We start from the raw sequence: 17,093 nt of genomic DNA, 5'->3' as shown, positions 1-17,093 counted from the left end.
TCCCACCGTGGGAACCCCTATGTGGCAGGATGGCCACACCAAGCCACACGGGGTCTGCTCGCACACAAGCAGGCTGAGTCCTTCCCGGAGAACACAGACCCGACTTTGGTGGCGTGGCAAGTCCTCATTCTGAGGCTTCCCCTTCCTCCTGGGCGGCAATACTGCTGGTGTTCTGAGGCTTCCCCTTCCTCCTGGGCAGCAATACTGCTGGTGTTCTGAGGCTTCCCCTTCCTCCTGGGCAGCAATACTGCTGGTGTTCTGAGGCTTCCCCTTCCTCCTGGGCAGCAATACTGCTGGTGTTCTGAGGCTTCCCCTTTCTCCTGGGCGGCAATACTGCTGGTGTTCTGAGGCTTCCCCTTCCTCCTGGGCGGCAATACTGCTGGTGGAAAAGTCCCAGAGGTTGCTGCAGCTGCTCCTCAGCCCTGGGATGGGGCTACGAGGCAGCACAGGCGTCGATCTGATAGCGGCACAGGGGGGTTCCTCCCGCTGCCCCCTCATCAGCCTTTCCATCAGCACTGCTGACGTGTGTGTGGGCTACGTCACCTCATCGTGTCATCCCTAAATGAATCCCACGCTGACATATTTGTTTACTAAAAAAAAGCCAGGTAGGTGCACCATGAGCTGGTCATGGACGGCATCACGAAGGTTTCATCACCCTGCGTTGGGTTATATTACCGTGTCCAAACGTGCGTGCTGTGGCCTGGAGCCTGTGACTCTCGGAACCAGAGCCGCAAAGCCTGAAGCTTCATTTCTTAGGACTGTCCTCTGGGCAGGGTGAGAGCAGAGCTGAAGGTTTCCCCTGCAAAAGATGTCACACACACTATTTCTTCCTCTTTAATCTGTCTCAGACCGCACAGTTTAACTTCCAGGCATTGGTGAGCTCCTAAGGAGTGAAATACGAGTGTTTTCCCATTAACTGACTCCTCATCCTTTTAAATTTAGCTGCATCTTCTTTATAAGTCTAAACCTCTGTTCAGCCGAGAGGACGCTCACAACAGAAATGAGCAGAAATGAGCTGTGCAGCAGAATTGCGTGGGCCCCGCACCTGCTCTGGAGGAAATGCATCTTCATGGCAACCGCTTCAGCGGGATGCAGTTACCATGCTTGTTTTTTTAAAAACTGAACACTTGTCTGTACATTTAAGCAAGTCCTGGAGGACTTCTGCCATGCAAGCCTTTGATAACATTTTCTTTCGGTTATCTTTTTTTTACATAAATATCCAAACGGCCTCTTAGAAATGTGAATTGTTTTCAATGAAGCATCTGTTAGATGCCATGGAGGGTAGAAAAGGTAACTGGACTAGGATGGAGTCTTTAAAGAGATGATAGTCTGGTAGAGGAAAGACATACGGGCTAAAGACGAGACTAACACAGGCAGGGAGGGACTCATCACAAAAGATCTAAGTAGAAGGAGGAGAAGCTTTCCTCCTGAAGGGGCCCAGGGATGTTTTGTAGAGAAAATAGCCTGGCGTTTCACTATTTCAGTTTTTTGTTTTGTTTTTCAGAGATGGGATCTCACTATGTTGCCCAGGCTGGTCCTGAACTCCTGGGCTCAAATGATCCTCCCACCCACCTCAGCCTCCCAACTAGCTGGGACTACAGGTGCACACCACCACATCCAGCTCCAGTGTTTCACTATTTCAGATTGATCATCTTCCCTTAAATCAGGTCTCTGTGGGGCTTCAGAAGAGCTTATTTTAAGAGTGTGTGTGTGTGTGTGTGTGTGTGTGTGTGTGTGTGTGTGTGTGTTTGAGACAGAGTCTCGCTCTGTCACCCAGGTTGGCGTGCAGTGGCATAATCTCAGCTCACTGCAACCTCTGCCTTCCAGGCACAAGCAGTTCTCCTGCCTCAGCCTCCTGAGTAGCTGGGATTACAGCACCCACCAACACACCTGGCTAATTTTCTATTTTTAGTAAAGACAGGGTTTTGCCATGTTGGTGAGGCTAGTCTCGAACTCCTGACCTCAAGTGATTCGCCTGCCTTGGCCTCCCAAAGTGCTGGGATTAGAGGTGCGAGCCCCTGTGCCCGGTCAAGTTGTTTTTAATTGTAAATGTTTAAGGTGTACAGCCTGATGTTCTGACACACGCAGACATCGTGAATGATGACCACAGTCAAGCTAATGAATACACGTCTCCTCGCGTAGTTACCGTTTCTTTGTGTGTGGTGAAGCACCTGAAGCCTACTCTCCTGGCAAATCTCTGTGCCCAACACTCTTATTAACTACAGTCACCATGCTGAATGCCAGGTCTCCAGAATTCAGCTGTCCTCTACTGGAAGTTACTACCTTTGGATCAATTGCTCCCCATTCCACCCTCAGCCCCAGGTCCTGGCAGCCCCCCTTCTACTCTGTCCCTGAGTTTGTCCTTTTTAGGTGCCACATGTGAGTGAGATCATGGGGTGCCTGTCCTTCTGTGTCCGGCTTATTTCAATTTAACGTCGTGTCCTCCAGGTTCATCCATGTTGTCAAAAATGACAGGAGTTCATTCTTTCTTAAGGCTGAATAATATTTCATTGTGTATATACCACATTTTCTTTAGCCATTATCCATTGACGGACATGTGGGTTGTTCCAAATCTTGTTTATTGTGAATAGTTCTGCAATAAACAAAGGGGTGCTGATGTCCCTTCCACACACTGATTTTATTTCCTTTGGGTCTATACCCAGAAGTGGGATTGCTGGATCACACAGTGGTTCCGTGTAATTGTTTGAGGCTCTCCATACTGGTTTTATTGTTGTTTTTTTTTTTTTGAGGTGGAGTTTTGCTCTTGTTACCCAGGCTGGAGTGCAATGACACAGTCTCGGCTCACTGCAACCTCCGCCTCCCAGGTTCAAGAGGTTCTCCTGCCTCAGCCTCCTGAGTAGCTGGGATTACAGGTGCACGCCACGATACCCGGCCAATTTTTGTATTTTTAGTAGAGATGGTGTTTCACCATGTTGGTCAGGCTGGTCTCGAACTCCTGACCTCGTGATCCACCTGCCTCGGCCTCCCAAAGTGCTGGGATTACAGGTGTGAGCCACCGTGCCTGGCCCTCCATACTGTTTTCTGTAAAGGCTGCCCTCACTCACATTGCTACCGTATAGTGTGTAAGGTTCCGTCTCTTCCACATCCTCTCCAACACTTGCCATCCCCCTCTTTTCGGTGGCAGCCATCCCAACAGGCATGAGGTGCCAGTGCGCTGTGGTTTTGATTTGCATTTCCCTGATGGCTGATGACATTCAGCCCCTTTTCACATACCTGCGGGCCATTTGTCTGTCTTCTTTGGAGAAATGTTTGCTCAGATCCCTTGCCCATTTTTAGTTGGGTCATTTGTTTTTTTGTTTGTTTGCTGATTAAATACTTAGCACTCAAAAAGGACCTAGAGTGAAGAGGCCCTGTGTTCCTCTCCATCGGTGTTGATAGGAAGCGTAGGCGGGGTGGCCATTGTTCCACGCCTGTGGGTGATTTGATGGGTGAAGGAGAGAGTGAGGTTGCAGCGGATGCATCTGTTGCCAGGGCTGACATCACAAGGTGCTGCAAACTCGTTGTTTTAAAACAACAGGAGGGCGTCCCCTCGCAGTTCTGGAGCCTGGTAGTCTGAGATCCAGGTGTGAGCAGGGCCACGCTCTCCGGAGCCTGTGGGGGAAGATCCTCACGGCCTCTGCAGTGTCCCATGGCCGCCTGCCATGAGGGGTGTGGCGTGGGTGGCCACAACACTCCATCTCTGCCTGTCTGTGCGTGGCCGCTCTCCGTGTCTGTGCCTTCTCAAGGTGTCTCCCTCTTCTTCTAAGGACACAGTCACGTTGGATTGGGACCCACCCTCAGCTCAGTTGCATCTGCAAAGATCCTGTTTCCAAATAAGGCCACATTCACAGATACCAGGGATTAGGACGTCAATATAAGCTGTGGGGAGGACAGCGTTGAACCTGTAACAAACAACAATATGGTTTTTAAATCTACAGTCAGTAAACTTACTCAGTTGGGTCAAATAACAGCCGAAGTCTGCACTTCTTGTTCCTCGGGTCACTGTCCGAATCACTGAATTTCTCCACTTGCTGCTGCTGAACAGCTGTCAGGAGACCTCACAGCAAGCTGCTGTGTCCCTGCCGGGCGTGTCAAGATGGCTCAGGTTCACAGAGCCTGGCAGCAGGCTTTAACCCCTGTGTTTGGTGGTCTCTGAGAACCACTGGGCTGACCACTTCCATTCCTGCTGGAATCATAAACAGCAAAGCGCAACATCGCTCCCCTCCCCACCCCAGGCCCACAGAGCTGGCACAGCTAGAGCCTTCAAGGGGGATGCCGAGGCCTGGGGACGCGGCACTGGAGAAGAAGTATGTAAAACTGGGGAGTATCAGTTCTCCTCCAAAGCGTGGTGCCAGCCGTTCACGCTCGGGATCCAGCACTTGCGGCTCATTTTCAGTCCATGTTGGTGACTTTGGTTCGATCCAGGGATGGTGGTGCAAGTGCTGGGATGTGCAGGGGCTCAGGTGTGCAGGTGCTGGTGTGTGCAGGTGCTGGTGTGTCCAGGTGCTCGGGTGTGCAGGTGCTGGTGTGTGCAGGTGCTGGGGTGTGCAGGTGCTGGTGTGTGCAGGTGCTGGGGTGTGCAGGTGCTGGTGTGTCCAGGTGCTCGGGTGTGCAGGTGCTGGAGTGTGCAGGGGCTCGGGTGTGCAGGGGCTCGGGTGTGCAGGGGCTCGGGTGTGCAGGGGCTTGGGTGTGCAGGTGCTGGGGTGTGCAGGTGCTGGGGTGTGCAGGGGCTCAGATGTGCAGGTGCTCGGGTGTGCAGGGGCTCGGGTGTCCAGGTGCTGGGGTGTCCAGGTGCTGGGGTGTACAGGGGCTCGGGTGTGCAGGTGCTCGGATGTGCAGGTGCTCGGGTGTGCAGGGGCTCGGGTGTGCAGGTGCTGGGGTGTGCAGGGGCTCGGGTGTGCAGGTGCTCGGATGTGCAGGTGCTCGGGTGTGCAGGGGCTCAGGTGTGCAGGTGCTGGGGTGTGCAGGGGCTGGGGTGTGCAGGGGCTCGGGTGTGCAGGTGCTGGGGTGTGCAGGGGCTGGGGTGTGCAGGGGCTCGGGTGTGCAGGTGCTGGGGTGTGCAGGTGCTGGGGTGTGCAGGGGCTCGGGTGTGCAGGTGCTGGGGTGTGCAGGGGCTGGGGTGTGCAGGGGCTCGGGTGTGCAGGTGCTGGGGTGTGCAGGGGCTCAGGTGTGCAGGTGCTAGGGTGTGCAGGTGCTGCAGTGTGCAGGTGCTGGGGTGTGCAGGTACTCGGCTGTGCAGGTGGCCATGGGGGCCGTGTTCTCTTACCCTTCACCAAACAGGAAGTGCTAGTAATGGTCATTTCTGGAATTCAGGCATACAGTTTTGTAAACTGCGCATTCCAATGAACTGCATTAAGATTAAATAAGGATCCTGGGTCATTATTTACTTCCTGAAAGAGACAGTTTTAGATTTCTCAAAGATTTGTGACACAAACCAATCTTAACTTGATTAAGTCTGAAAAATCCTGTATCCAAATGAGGTCACATTCACAGGTGCCAGGGGTTAGCACTTCCGTATTTCACCTGTCAGCAAAGACCAAGTCAATGAGAAAGAAAATAGTGAAACTTCTCCCCGATTAGAAATTGAACCTTACTCGACTGGGATTTTTACTGATTCTGCATTCGTACCAAAATCCAAATTAACTTTTTGCGATGTATTCTGAGGTTATCTGGTCAGGCGCGCTGTTGAAGGCTGGAAACAGATGGAGAAATGCCATAGTTTTCCTCCTCGATTGAGTTGCTTTGTACCGATTCAAAGGAACACAAGATAATGTAATCAGTTCCGTGAACAGCTTGTAATATTGGTACCCAATTGGGCTGCCTATTTGTTTGATTTAGTAAATTCCCCTCTCTGCTTTTATACACAGTGACCTAAAAAGAAATATTATTCCCCAGAGCGCCTTTGGGATTGTTTGTTTAAATTAAGTTTCATTTGGATTTAATCTTAACCAAATCTTCAGAGAGCCAGGAAGGCGCCCCATAATGAAGGGCGGACGCGAGAGCCAATGAGTGCGGCTTCCAGGCCGTCCGGGTCCCCCCAGTCGACGGGGCTCTGTAATGTCACACTTGGGCGGCACGGAGCCGAGTGCCGGATGATTAGTTTATGGTCTAGATCATTGTATTTTTATTACACTCATAAAATCTGTGTTTCTCCTCATTTTCGTAATGGCTTCCATGAGCTTCTCCACCTTCTGAAGGCACATTAAATTGTTATGTGATGGAAGTACCGATTTGGAGGAGCAGGTTTGAAAGCCTGAAAAGCCTGGCGTAAGAAACATGTTTTGAATCCTCATCTTGTTGTCGGATGGGCACTAAGGAAAGAGAAAGTGCACAAATTTGAGCATAATTCTTATTTATTTGTGGGCGTTTTGTAAATACTTCAGTTGGTTCCATTGGCTTCCGATGTAAATGTTACACAGTGAGGTGCCTTGAGGATATTGACTATTTCAGCCCTGTGAGACCATAAATCAATATTAAAAAAGGAAAATGTCATGTTTGTGTCTGATTTTTAAAATATAAACATGGAATTCAGTAACATGCGCTACGATGACAGCATTTTATATTTGGGATATGAGGGTTTTTAAAATAACAAGGTCTTAATTGGATTTTTGTGTCTGTTTTTAAAAGAAATAGAAACTGTCTTGGATACCAAATTTACATCTAAATGCAGTTGCTTATAAACATTTCTGCCAAGTTAATGTAACCCATTGCAGAAAAAGCAGACCCCTCTTCACTCTATAATTTCATATGCTAATAAAAATCTACAAATGCCACATCAGTGTGCCCCACAGGATTAGTGGTTTTGGGTAGTTAGGCTGTAAATGTTAAGATGTAGGTTTACAGCCACAAGTAGCCAGTTGTGTTTGCAAAGAAGCGAGGTCAGAGGACTTTGTGTCTTTGTAATTTCTGTGGGTTTAAATGTGCTTTTATTTATTGTGTTTCAATGTGGCTAATAGGAATTAGTAAATCAATTTGGTATTTGCTTTAATCTGAATAGTGTTGCCATATTTCGGTATAAACAAATGAAATTGCAGCAGTACAGTACTGTTTTCCATGATGTACTTTGAAAACAAGCCTTTCGGAGGCTGCTTCTGATAGGACAGCAGCTTCACAAAGCAAAACGTTTCTCTAGGTGAGCAAAATGGTGCCAGCCACCAGCAAGTGAGGGTGTCGGCACCACCTCGAGAAGTGCTGCCTGTTATGTGTGGCGCTGTAGAAAGTTTCCTTTACAGATCAGAAGTTGGAAAGCCACACAGCTGAACCTACACCTGAGGAAGCTCTAAATGGCATGGGATAAATTTGCGGGGTTTTTTAATATTTCGTGGAACATGCAAACTATGGGCCAGTGCATTCAGAGATGCTCAGGCAGCTGCGGAGTAAACATGTCTGATGAAAATGAAATAAATGTCCTGTGAATGGAATAAATTTGGACTGTGCTTCCGAGTGCAGTAATTACACATGTCACGCGGTGATGAGACAGTCACACCGCGGCCACGGGCCTTCTTTGTCTGCAGATGGTGTGGGAGAGCGGCTGCGTGGTGATCGTCATGCTGACACCCCTCGCGGAGAACGGTGTCCGGCAGTGCTACCACTACTGGCCGGATGAAGGCTCCAATCTCTACCACATCTATGAGGTACTCCGACCAGAGCCACCCAGGCCAGGACCCACCAGCCGGACGAGGACGGGCCCTGCTCCTCCTCTGAATGGGATTCGTTAGGGCCCCCCAGGGCCGCATGCAGGGAGGCTCAGCGCACCCCATGTTCAGGGGATGGAGGCTGAGCCACCCCCGAGGGCCGCATGCAGGGAGGCTCAGCGCACCCCATGTTCAGGGGATGGAGGCTGAGCCACCCCCGAGGGCCGCATGCAGGGAGGCTCAGCGCACCCCATGTTCAGGGGATGGAGGCTGAGTCACCCCCGAGGGCCGCATGCAGGGAGGCTCAGCGCACCCCATGTTCAGGGGACGGAGGCTGAGTCACCCCCGAGGGCCGCATGCTCGTGTGGATGGTTCACACGGCTGTGTGCTCATGAACCAGACCCTGGGAGTGTGGTGTGGTTTTTATTTTTTAGATTTTCTAAATCCAAATGATGACAGTAGAAAAAACATTCGCCTCACAGCGTGGTCCCGGTCCTATATAACAAGCCTTTAAGTGGGGTCTGTTTTTAAGAAAACCCGGCACCCATCCTTGATGCCACTGCCTGAGCCGTGTGGCCTCCCCGTGGCTCTGCTTGGAGTTTCGTGGCTGGATCATGTGACCTTTTTATTTGAGGATAACCTGCTCACCAGTTTATTTATCTGGCTGGATTTTCTGCCCCCATTAAGAATGAACTAAATAAACGTGGGTGATTAAGCCAGCACTAGAATGCATGCTTTGATTCTGTTTGGCATTAAATGAGTGAGAATGCCAAAGCTCCACAGTAGGAAGCGAGTTAGAGGCTCAAGTGTGAACCCTAAACCACACAGCTGTGGCCTTGGGGTTCCTGCAGAAACGCTTAGGCCCGGAAGTGCCTGCGCTGGGGTTCACATCAGCGCGACTCCGTGAGCCTTTTGCTTTTCCTGCTCTAGACCCGGGTGTGCGCAGCTGCGATGGAGTCTCACTTAGAGTGGAACCACTGAGCAGAACATGTAGTCGTGTCGCTGCTTTTGTTGAAAAGTGTAATTTTTCTCTGGTTCCTTTTTTTGAGGGTTTATGTAACATGGACATGCAAAAGACAGAAAGTAGGATAGTTTTGGATTGTAACCTTTTAAAAAATTATTTGACGCTCAAGCCCCTAAATAACACTAAGCACACACACCCGCACGGAGCTATCTTTAGTGTGTTAACACTGGGAAGGTGGGAGGGGGCCGCGAAGCCGAGGGAACCCACCTGCGCTGTAAAATGTGCCCTCTTCGCAGCGCCCCCTTCTCTCGTCAGACGTGGCCCTGGGTTCCTCAGTGCCTGACGTTCGGTTCACAAGGTCCACACCTGTCTCTGTCCCCTCCCTCCTCTCCTCCCTGCCAGGTGAACCTGGTCTCCGAGCACATCTGGTGTGAGGACTTCCTGGTGAGGAGCTTCTATCTGAAGAACCTGCAGACCAACGAGACGCGCACCGTGACTCAGTTCCACTTCCTGAGTTGGTATGACCGAGGAGTCCCTTCCTCCTCAAGGTCCCTCCTGGACTTCCGCAGGTATGACGCGCGGCCCGCCGGCGGGGCAGTGTGCGCTGAGCGCGCGGCAGAGGGGGAGCGAGGCCGGGCTTCGGGATCCCGAGACGCCCCTGGCGCCGAGGGCCGCGTCTGTGTCGGCGCCGCAGGGGGGCAGGGAAGGGAAGCGAGAGGCGGGAAGACTCCATTAACGGCGCGTGTTGTGAGCGATTTTCTAGTTTCAGAGGTATTAAAATGTGAGGGGGAATAGGCATCTTCAAACTGTGGAAATAGGGCCATTATTTTTGATAAGATTCTTCAGTTGACAAAGAGCCTACAGTGTATGTGCCACAGGACATTGATGAATAAAGCTCGGATTTTTGGTTGGATTCTCATCTGGCTGCATGGGATGAAAGAGGTAACGAGCGCAGGCCCAGATACCACCCTGCGTGATCTTGCAGGGAAGCCCGGAGACACTTAGCCCGTGGCTGTCTGTATTTTTAGGGCTATTTTGAAACTGACCCTTTTTAAAAAATTCAGCTTTTTGTTCATTGCTCCAGTCAGCCAGTCACCCAATACGTTGTCTGGTTTGAGAGTGTATTTATTGAACTGTTGAAATGAATGCTAGACTCTGTCTTACAGGAAGAAATTGACAATGAAAAAAAGCAGCATTTAGGACCACAGCTTTGATTGTGATAAACAGTCGGTCCGCATTGGCTAGGTGGTGGTGCTTAGTGAATAAACCACCACAAGGAAAATGAAATTGTCAACAGCATCAATGACGAAGCTCTAAATTGTATAGAATATGTCTTACATTTAACTGATCAGAAGTCTACCTATTGAGGAAAAGAGATAAATATCCAAACAAGGAGAATAAGAACAAAAAATGCATTTTAATCCAATGCCATGCCCCACTATCATAAAGTGACTTGATTCTTAACAGTTACTCATTCTTGAGTCTACAGTTATGTAACTGGAGGGAGGTTAACGAGACAAAGATTGTCGTAAAGAAGCGATTTTTGAATTCTCTGTGGAATTCTTGAATTTGTGTATTACAGATTCTGAAGCTTATTATGATTCAATTTATTTTGCTTTTAGTCTACATTGAAAAGCAAAATGCAGTTTTTTGTAATTTGAATCAATAGAAATCAATCAGGAGCCTCTGCAAGGAGACACATGAATCTGGTGTCACAGCAACAACACACACTCAGTGGCCCCTGCCTGCCGTCACCTCCCCTGGGGACGCAGAGCGTAGATCCAGAGTCCTGAGTACATCCTAAAACAACTACTGTACACAGCTCCTTCCTCACCCACCCTAATTTCCTGGCCATTATGTACATTCTGTCAATACAGATTTATTTCTAAAGACATACTATGTAGAAATCTTACATAATTTCCTGAAATAGAGTCTTCAAAAAACAGTCATTCCTTGCAAAATGGATGTAGCTACAAAGACGGCAATTCATCTTAACACCCCGTCTTTGCGTTCATCCAGTGTGTTTGCACATATATGCATATGGGCACGTTGCTATGTCCATATCCATATATGGATGGGAACATATACATCACCGACCCTCAGTGTTTATGATTCATCACCAAGAAAAATTGGATTCCCAAATTTCCCTTGCTCCAGGGTCTGAGGAGATACAGCCTAAGAAAGTTTTTGTTAAATTCAAAAGCTAATGAACCCCCAGACACGGTTTTGAAAGCCACGTCAGAGTAGAAAGCTTTTCTTGCCTGCCTTACCTGGCACCGCCCAGCGTTTCCGCCAAGGCCACCTTTCATGTGTTATCTGGACAGTGGGTTTGAGCGAACACATTCTCAGAAAGCTTCACACTTAGACAAGCATTGCCGGTGGCTGGTTTTCTGTATAAAATAGCCACCCCGATTTCAGCGACAGGAAAGGTGAGACCCCTTCTGAAGACACCGGCCATCTTCATGCTGCAGCGTTTCTTATCTTTGAACAATAGACGACGCGTTCTCACTCTGGCCTGGCGCGTTCGCCAGGCACCGAGATGTGTGATTAAATATTTCTGGAGCCCAGAGGGAGCGCATTTACACTTTAAAGAGAAACTGCTAAGAGATAATTAGCATCACATGTGAGGGCTTTGCTTTAAAAACTCTCTCTCTCTCTCTCTCTCATTATTACTCTCTCCCTTCTTGCTGTGTGCAATGGTGCTCACTAACGCTGCTCACGGTAAAACGGACAAACCCTTACCTTGCCAGCTAATTAGCGGTGGCCAGTGTCATTTTTGTGATGTTGCAGCTAGTAATATGAGCCCAGTTGCATAGTCACAAAAGTGATCATTGGAAACTGTGACTCTACTGCAGGGGCGATGTGGGAAGCCCCTTTTCTGAGCCTCTAACGACCTCTGACCTTGCTTGCTGGTGCTTTGCATGACGGTGCGCTCTCGCCCGGTGACCCCTGGGTTGGTTTGTATCACTAATCGTTCTTTCTCAGTGAATTCCTGTTGTGGAAGTTTCTATAATATCAACTTTTCTTACTGTTGGAGACCTTTTGCTCACTGATGCTTTGTTCTGATGGAGTCAAATGAGACAGCTGTGTCACCTTCCTGAATAACTCGTGGTCTACATCTTGGGTCAACCGGATGAACTCTTGTGTTCAATATGTCGTGGTTTTCCTCTCTATTTGTGATGCTTTGCGCGTAATAATACAACTGCATGATCCTTTGTAAATAAAGTCCTCAGCCATGCCACACCCTGTATCTACACTGCACATGTCCTTGACTGCCCGTGGGTTTTTGTAAATAGGTTGAGCACAAGGTGGGGGCTGGTACGGATATGAAAATTACAGCGAAACCTTCCCAAGGCCACCAGGCACAACATGTCAGAGAAGATGGTATCTTCCGTACACTGTGAGATAGAGACAGGAGTTTCGGGAGTGGGGAAGCAGGTTGAGGCCATCGTAGCCACAAATTCACTGGCTAGGAGCATTTCCCAGCCAAGGGGGTTATTACTGCATTTTGCCAAAGCAGGAGCTGACCAGCTATCCATGAGCCACCGCTGTCTACTGACTTCTTATGCTGACCTTTCCTCAAACCAGCACACTTTCTTAAAGGGTATCTGGTTTGGGGTTTGGGGTTGGTTTGTTTTACTGTCCCTTTTTTGGGTGTACTTGGTCTCATGAGGAAAAAGTGAGCAACCCCTGGTGACTGGTGGGTGTGGACCCAGAAGCTGAGCTTAGTCTCTGAGTAGAGTGGACCACGAGGTGTGAAACACAGCAGGAAGCTGGAGGAGCAGAACTGAGGTCATTCCCATTTGCAAGATTCAGAGGCTGAGCCACGGCCAGTAAACTCCTCTGCCAAAGGCAAAAGGCCTTTCAAAGCAAAGCCACTCACCATTTGGTCTGATAGTTGAGCCTGCTTGATTCTACACGTGCTCACGTCACACACATGCGTGCAGTCTCATGCACACACACATGGTCTTTACTGAGCTGGAGGGCTTCCCACCCCCATGCTGGGGTGCACCCTTGAGGCCGGGTATCCATTCTGTCATCAGGAGCCCTCGATGCTTTACAGCCTGAGTCAGCAATGGAAAATTGTAGAAGTAGACATGAGTGGGTCTGTTTTCCAACCTGTTTATTCTCCAGGGACCAAGAATGTTCAAGGCACTCTGGCATACAAGTGCTGTTGCCTTTAAGGAGTTCACTGTTGCCTTCCCCGCCTCTCCCCAAAGCCTTCGCACCACCGTGTGCCCCGGAAAAACAACAACAAACACCTCTAACAGAAACGGCGATGCGGCCCTGGAGGCCGTTGCTGGTTGTGCCTGTGTCTGAGCCCGCCCATTTTTGGGCATCAGCCTCGTGTTTCACAGACCAGAGGGCAGCACAGATCAAGTGCGTCCTGGCTAGGCTGTGGCCGCGGCCCATCTGCAGGTGGGCACGCCGAGTCCAGTCCCTGCAACTGCTGCTTCAGCTCCCGTGGTGCCCTCCAGACTGGGCGTTCACACTCCCGTCAGAAGGGCCTTGTTCTGGTAACTCCTCGGGGAATAGGAAGAGAGGAGGAGAAAGCTCTGTGGTTTGGGCTCCACCGTATTCGAGCATCCCTCCCCTCATGCTCACTGGACACTCACCTCCCCTCTCCTTCCACAGCCACCCTGCCCCTCCTGGCTTCAAAGGTTTGTAGCAAAGCACCGGTTGATGGAATGTTTACTTTCCACGGACTCTTTGGTGCTGGATAGGCAAGGCTTTGCAAAGAAACGTGACATTTTCCCATTGATGGTCCACACTTCCATTTTTCTTAATTTGTTTCTTGTAGGAGTTCATGCAGCACATTGTAGAACACTCTCCTTCACACATGCTTTATTCCAATAACCCGAGGTTCCACCTTTAATTTTACTTATTCAGAAATAGTTCACTGACAACTTCAATGGACTTCATAAACATGTTTCATTGTTTCACTGAATTAAAAAAAAAACACCTGGATTTACACAGTGAATTTTAAATCAGTCCTCTGTTTTGATTTAGGGTTTGGTTATGAAATCTTAAATATATGCTCATTTCTAATTTTCACAACTTCTGATCTAAACTCTGCACAATGAAGTTGTTTGTATACTCAAAGTTATAAGCATGGAAGGGACTTGTCTTGGACTTCATAGAGGTTTCTCCGTAATTTAGATATCCTTACCAAAAGCTGACGGGTCACAAATGCCCTTGAAGATGCTGTTTTTAGACAGTATGGAAATAACAGTTTTCAATATGATGTCTGGACTGTAAGAAATTTTGAGCATAAATTGCAAAACTCAAAAATTTTAGTGAAGAATCAAGATGTAGTGTAACAAAAGGTCAAGTCAACATAAGCAGAAACAGAAAGAGGAGAGCCTGCAGGGGTGGGACGGGCAGGACAGGCCGGGAGTCCACTGGTTCAAAGCCTGGCACCCCTCCTTGGAAGAAGAAAGCAGTGTAAAGGTGTAACATTGGTTTTAAAGCTCCGATTAATAACGTCATGTTGAGAAGAAGAATAAATGTTTGATATTATGCGTATGATTTTTATTTTCTCCGTCAAAACAAGCGATTGCAAAATGATTTCAAACACACAGACCTTGTGCTTTGTTTTAATAGTTGTTTTGGATAACGCAAAGTCTTAGTACACAATGATAATTTTTATATCTCTTTTTATTTCAGAAAAGTAAACAAGTGCTACAGGGGCCGTTCTTGTCCAATAATTGTTCATTGCAGGCAAGTACAACTTTTAATTGATTAAGAAGTTTTGGCTACCTCAAAAACTAATCTATGCAATTAAATACAGAAGCTTAACTTTCTAATTGCTTAATAAATATAACTAACTGGCACTTCTAAAGGAAACCAAAAATATAAACTTACTTTTCTATGCCATTTGGGTAAATACAATTGGGCGTTGCTTGTATTATGTCTATATAAACTGCACATGGCTTGCTTTTTTTTTTTTTTTTTAACTCTGTTGCCCACACTGCAGTGCAATGGCGTGATCTCATCAGGCTCACTGCAACCTCCACCTCACGGGATCAAGCGATTGCGCCCGCCACCACGCCCGGCTAATTTTTTTTGTATTTTTAGTGGAGACGAGGTTTCACCATTTGGTCAGGCTGGTCTCGAACTCCTGACCTCAAATGATCCACCAACCTCGGCCTCCCAACGTGCTGGGATTACAGGCGTGAGCCACCGCGCCAGGCCTCACATGGCATATTTTCTAGCAGCCCACAGTGCAGTGACCTGCCTTCTACTCACCCGTGAGCATGTCCTGCCACCTTACTTGTTCTTAAACCCTGTGGCCCCATGACACAGAAACATCGAGACAATGGTTTCAGCCTGTTGCATTGTCTCAACCACCAGGACGTTCAGCAGAGGCTCAGAACCCTCTGCAGATGGTGAGAAATGCTTGGGGCCAGGTATGTACAGGGACGAAATCTGTCATTACAGGAGGTACATCCACCTCCAGTTTATCATGTGGGTTCAGGCCTCTGGGTAAAAATTCAGTGACTCATATCCCTAAGTAGGTTAAAACCACACCAGTAAGAATAGATTTTACGCAAAGAAAACAACCTAATAGTACTGTCTCTGCTGGACTTGATACTCAACTCCTTTTGCTGAAGAACTCATATTCCATTTTTCTAGAACTGTCTTATAGAATGTTCCTCCTGCCTGGAATAAAAAGGAAACCTGTCTCCAAAGAACAAACACCAAATCTGTCAAATCCAATCAAGAAGCATGTGTGTTTTGTGTGTGCATTCCTGTCTATGAGAGAGGAGGATGAAAATAGATTACGGTTTGTTATCCTCACAGAGTAGAGTAGAACATCTTTTTTACCCACAAATGTATCAAGACAAGCAACACTTAGTTGGAAGATTTTTGAAGTATATCTTAAAATATTCATGTGAATATATGCTGTGCTTAGGAGACAAGTGAGAAAGGCACTCAGCAACCAGAATGCTCACCGTGGCCCTTTGAAATGAGCAGTGAGGGTTACGTGGCGGCCCAGGCCGACCGCCTCTCCTCCTTGGTGATGCAGTGAGGGTGTGAGGATGTGAACGTGCCGTTTTTTAAACATTTACCATCCCAACTGCAGCTTTTTTCAACCATTTGTTTGAGGAAACATGTTAAAGCCAAAATGCACTGATTCTTTACGATCAAAAGATCACCTATAGGATTCCAGTCATTTCTTGGGATCACAGACGGCATAGAAAGCAGAACCGAAAGTGTGATATCTGCTGGGTAGTCACATCTTTCTTGAAGTCTTGAAATGGAAACATTTATTCGTTTTCCGGAAAGTCACAATTGATTTTGCTAGGATTATAAATGTAAAAGGTCCTCTGTTTAAAAGCCAGTCATGGGTGTGAACACGAGCCCTATGTATTTTTAAGAAGGTCTCTCAAACTCATGCAACCCAGTGACAGCATCTGCACGGGGGCAGGAAATGGCTTCACACACATTCCTCATAAGAAAAGGATGATCCTGAGGCTACTCTTCTTCCAGAAAAAAAGGGAAATTTTTTTCCTTTGCTACTGTTGAAGTATTATTCAAAACATTTTTACAACTCTAGCCCAGATGGTAAATATTCCAATTATAGCTGGTGGGATGAGAAAGAGATGAAATGAGAGTGCTTTTTAAAGAGTAAGATTTAGTAACGACTGTTATGTCAATTTCTCCTTCTGAGAGGGAGGACCTGCGTTTAGAAGGGGTGGCAGGCAGCCTAGGGGGATGTGCCTGAAGTGCCCCTGCCTGCATGAGCCAGCGGGGCCCAGCCGCCCAGCGCCCTCCCCTCTCCGCTCGGGAGGTTGCCCGGCAACACTAGAGAAGGCACCTTGCAGATATTTTCAGTACAAATGCCATCAACTCTGACACAGTCAAACGCTTAGTTCATTTTGTTCTGGCAAAATTTACCACATCTTTGGCCAAAGAGGGGGGAACAAGCAAGAGGGAGTCACATCTGAGCACAGCAGCTCATCCCACAAGCTACAAGCTGCTCAGAGGCTCGAAGCCCCCAGTGGCCTCCCTTCTCCCCTCACTTGGATTCTCCCAGCCCGCGTCCCTCCTCCCCCTCTCACATCCGCCATCCTTTCCTCTCGCCAGCCCCCGTAAGCAGGAAGGAAATGGACTGTCACTAGCTTTGTTCTGGGTCGGGCTTCCGTGTGGACGGCAGCACTTTCATTTCTCTCCTTCTGTTGGCAGTGACGGTGCAGGCCGGAGCGGCACCTACGTCCTGATCGACATGGTTCTCAACAAGATGGCCAAAGGTGAGACGCAGACACTGCCGCTTTGCTGTGGCTCAGAGCTGGGATGGCGTCGCTATGGCAACGTAGGGTGCCGTGTTCACGGGAGGCCCTGGAAAAAATTCGCTGCTTGTTGTGCCTCTGCTGGGCCGTAGGAAGGTGGTTTGCAGCAAGCACATCTGCTTCTGAGGCTGGTCGTTTGTTACCTGCCTCTGCGTGCCGAGCCTGCACTGGATCCTTTGTTACCTGCCTCTGCGTGCCGAG

The 17,093-nt window shown here is 48.5% G+C and overlaps 1 protein-coding gene and 1 non-coding gene across 8 annotated transcripts in view; both read left to right on the top strand.

Moving 5' to 3' along the window:
• PTPRN2 (protein tyrosine phosphatase receptor type N2) overlaps positions 1-17,093 on the top strand; it is a 1,123,220-nt gene that overhangs the window by 1,077,281 nt on the left and 28,846 nt on the right. For all 7 annotated transcript variants that reach the window (XM_024358152.3, XM_024358150.3, XM_024358149.3 and 4 more), the window contains 4 exons: positions 7,515-7,634; positions 9,001-9,167; positions 14,266-14,319; positions 16,789-16,853. In XM_024358152.3, the coding sequence (XP_024213920.2) occupies positions 7,515-7,634; positions 9,001-9,167; positions 14,266-14,319; positions 16,789-16,853 (406 nt within the window). The remainder of the gene's footprint in view (positions 1-7,514; positions 7,635-9,000; positions 9,168-14,265; positions 14,320-16,788; positions 16,854-17,093) is intronic.
• On the top strand, positions 11,355-11,440 carry MIR153 (microRNA mir-153). Its single transcript, NR_035686.1, has one exon. It is a non-coding gene; the product is annotated as a microRNA mir-153 (primary transcript).

This window comes from Pan troglodytes, chromosome 6, assembly GCF_028858775.2.
Source record: "Pan troglodytes isolate AG18354 chromosome 6, NHGRI_mPanTro3-v2.0_pri, whole genome shotgun sequence".
NCBI lineage: Eukaryota > Metazoa > Chordata > Mammalia > Primates > Hominidae > Pan > Pan troglodytes.
This window is presented reverse-complemented; position numbering and strand designations above follow the sequence as displayed.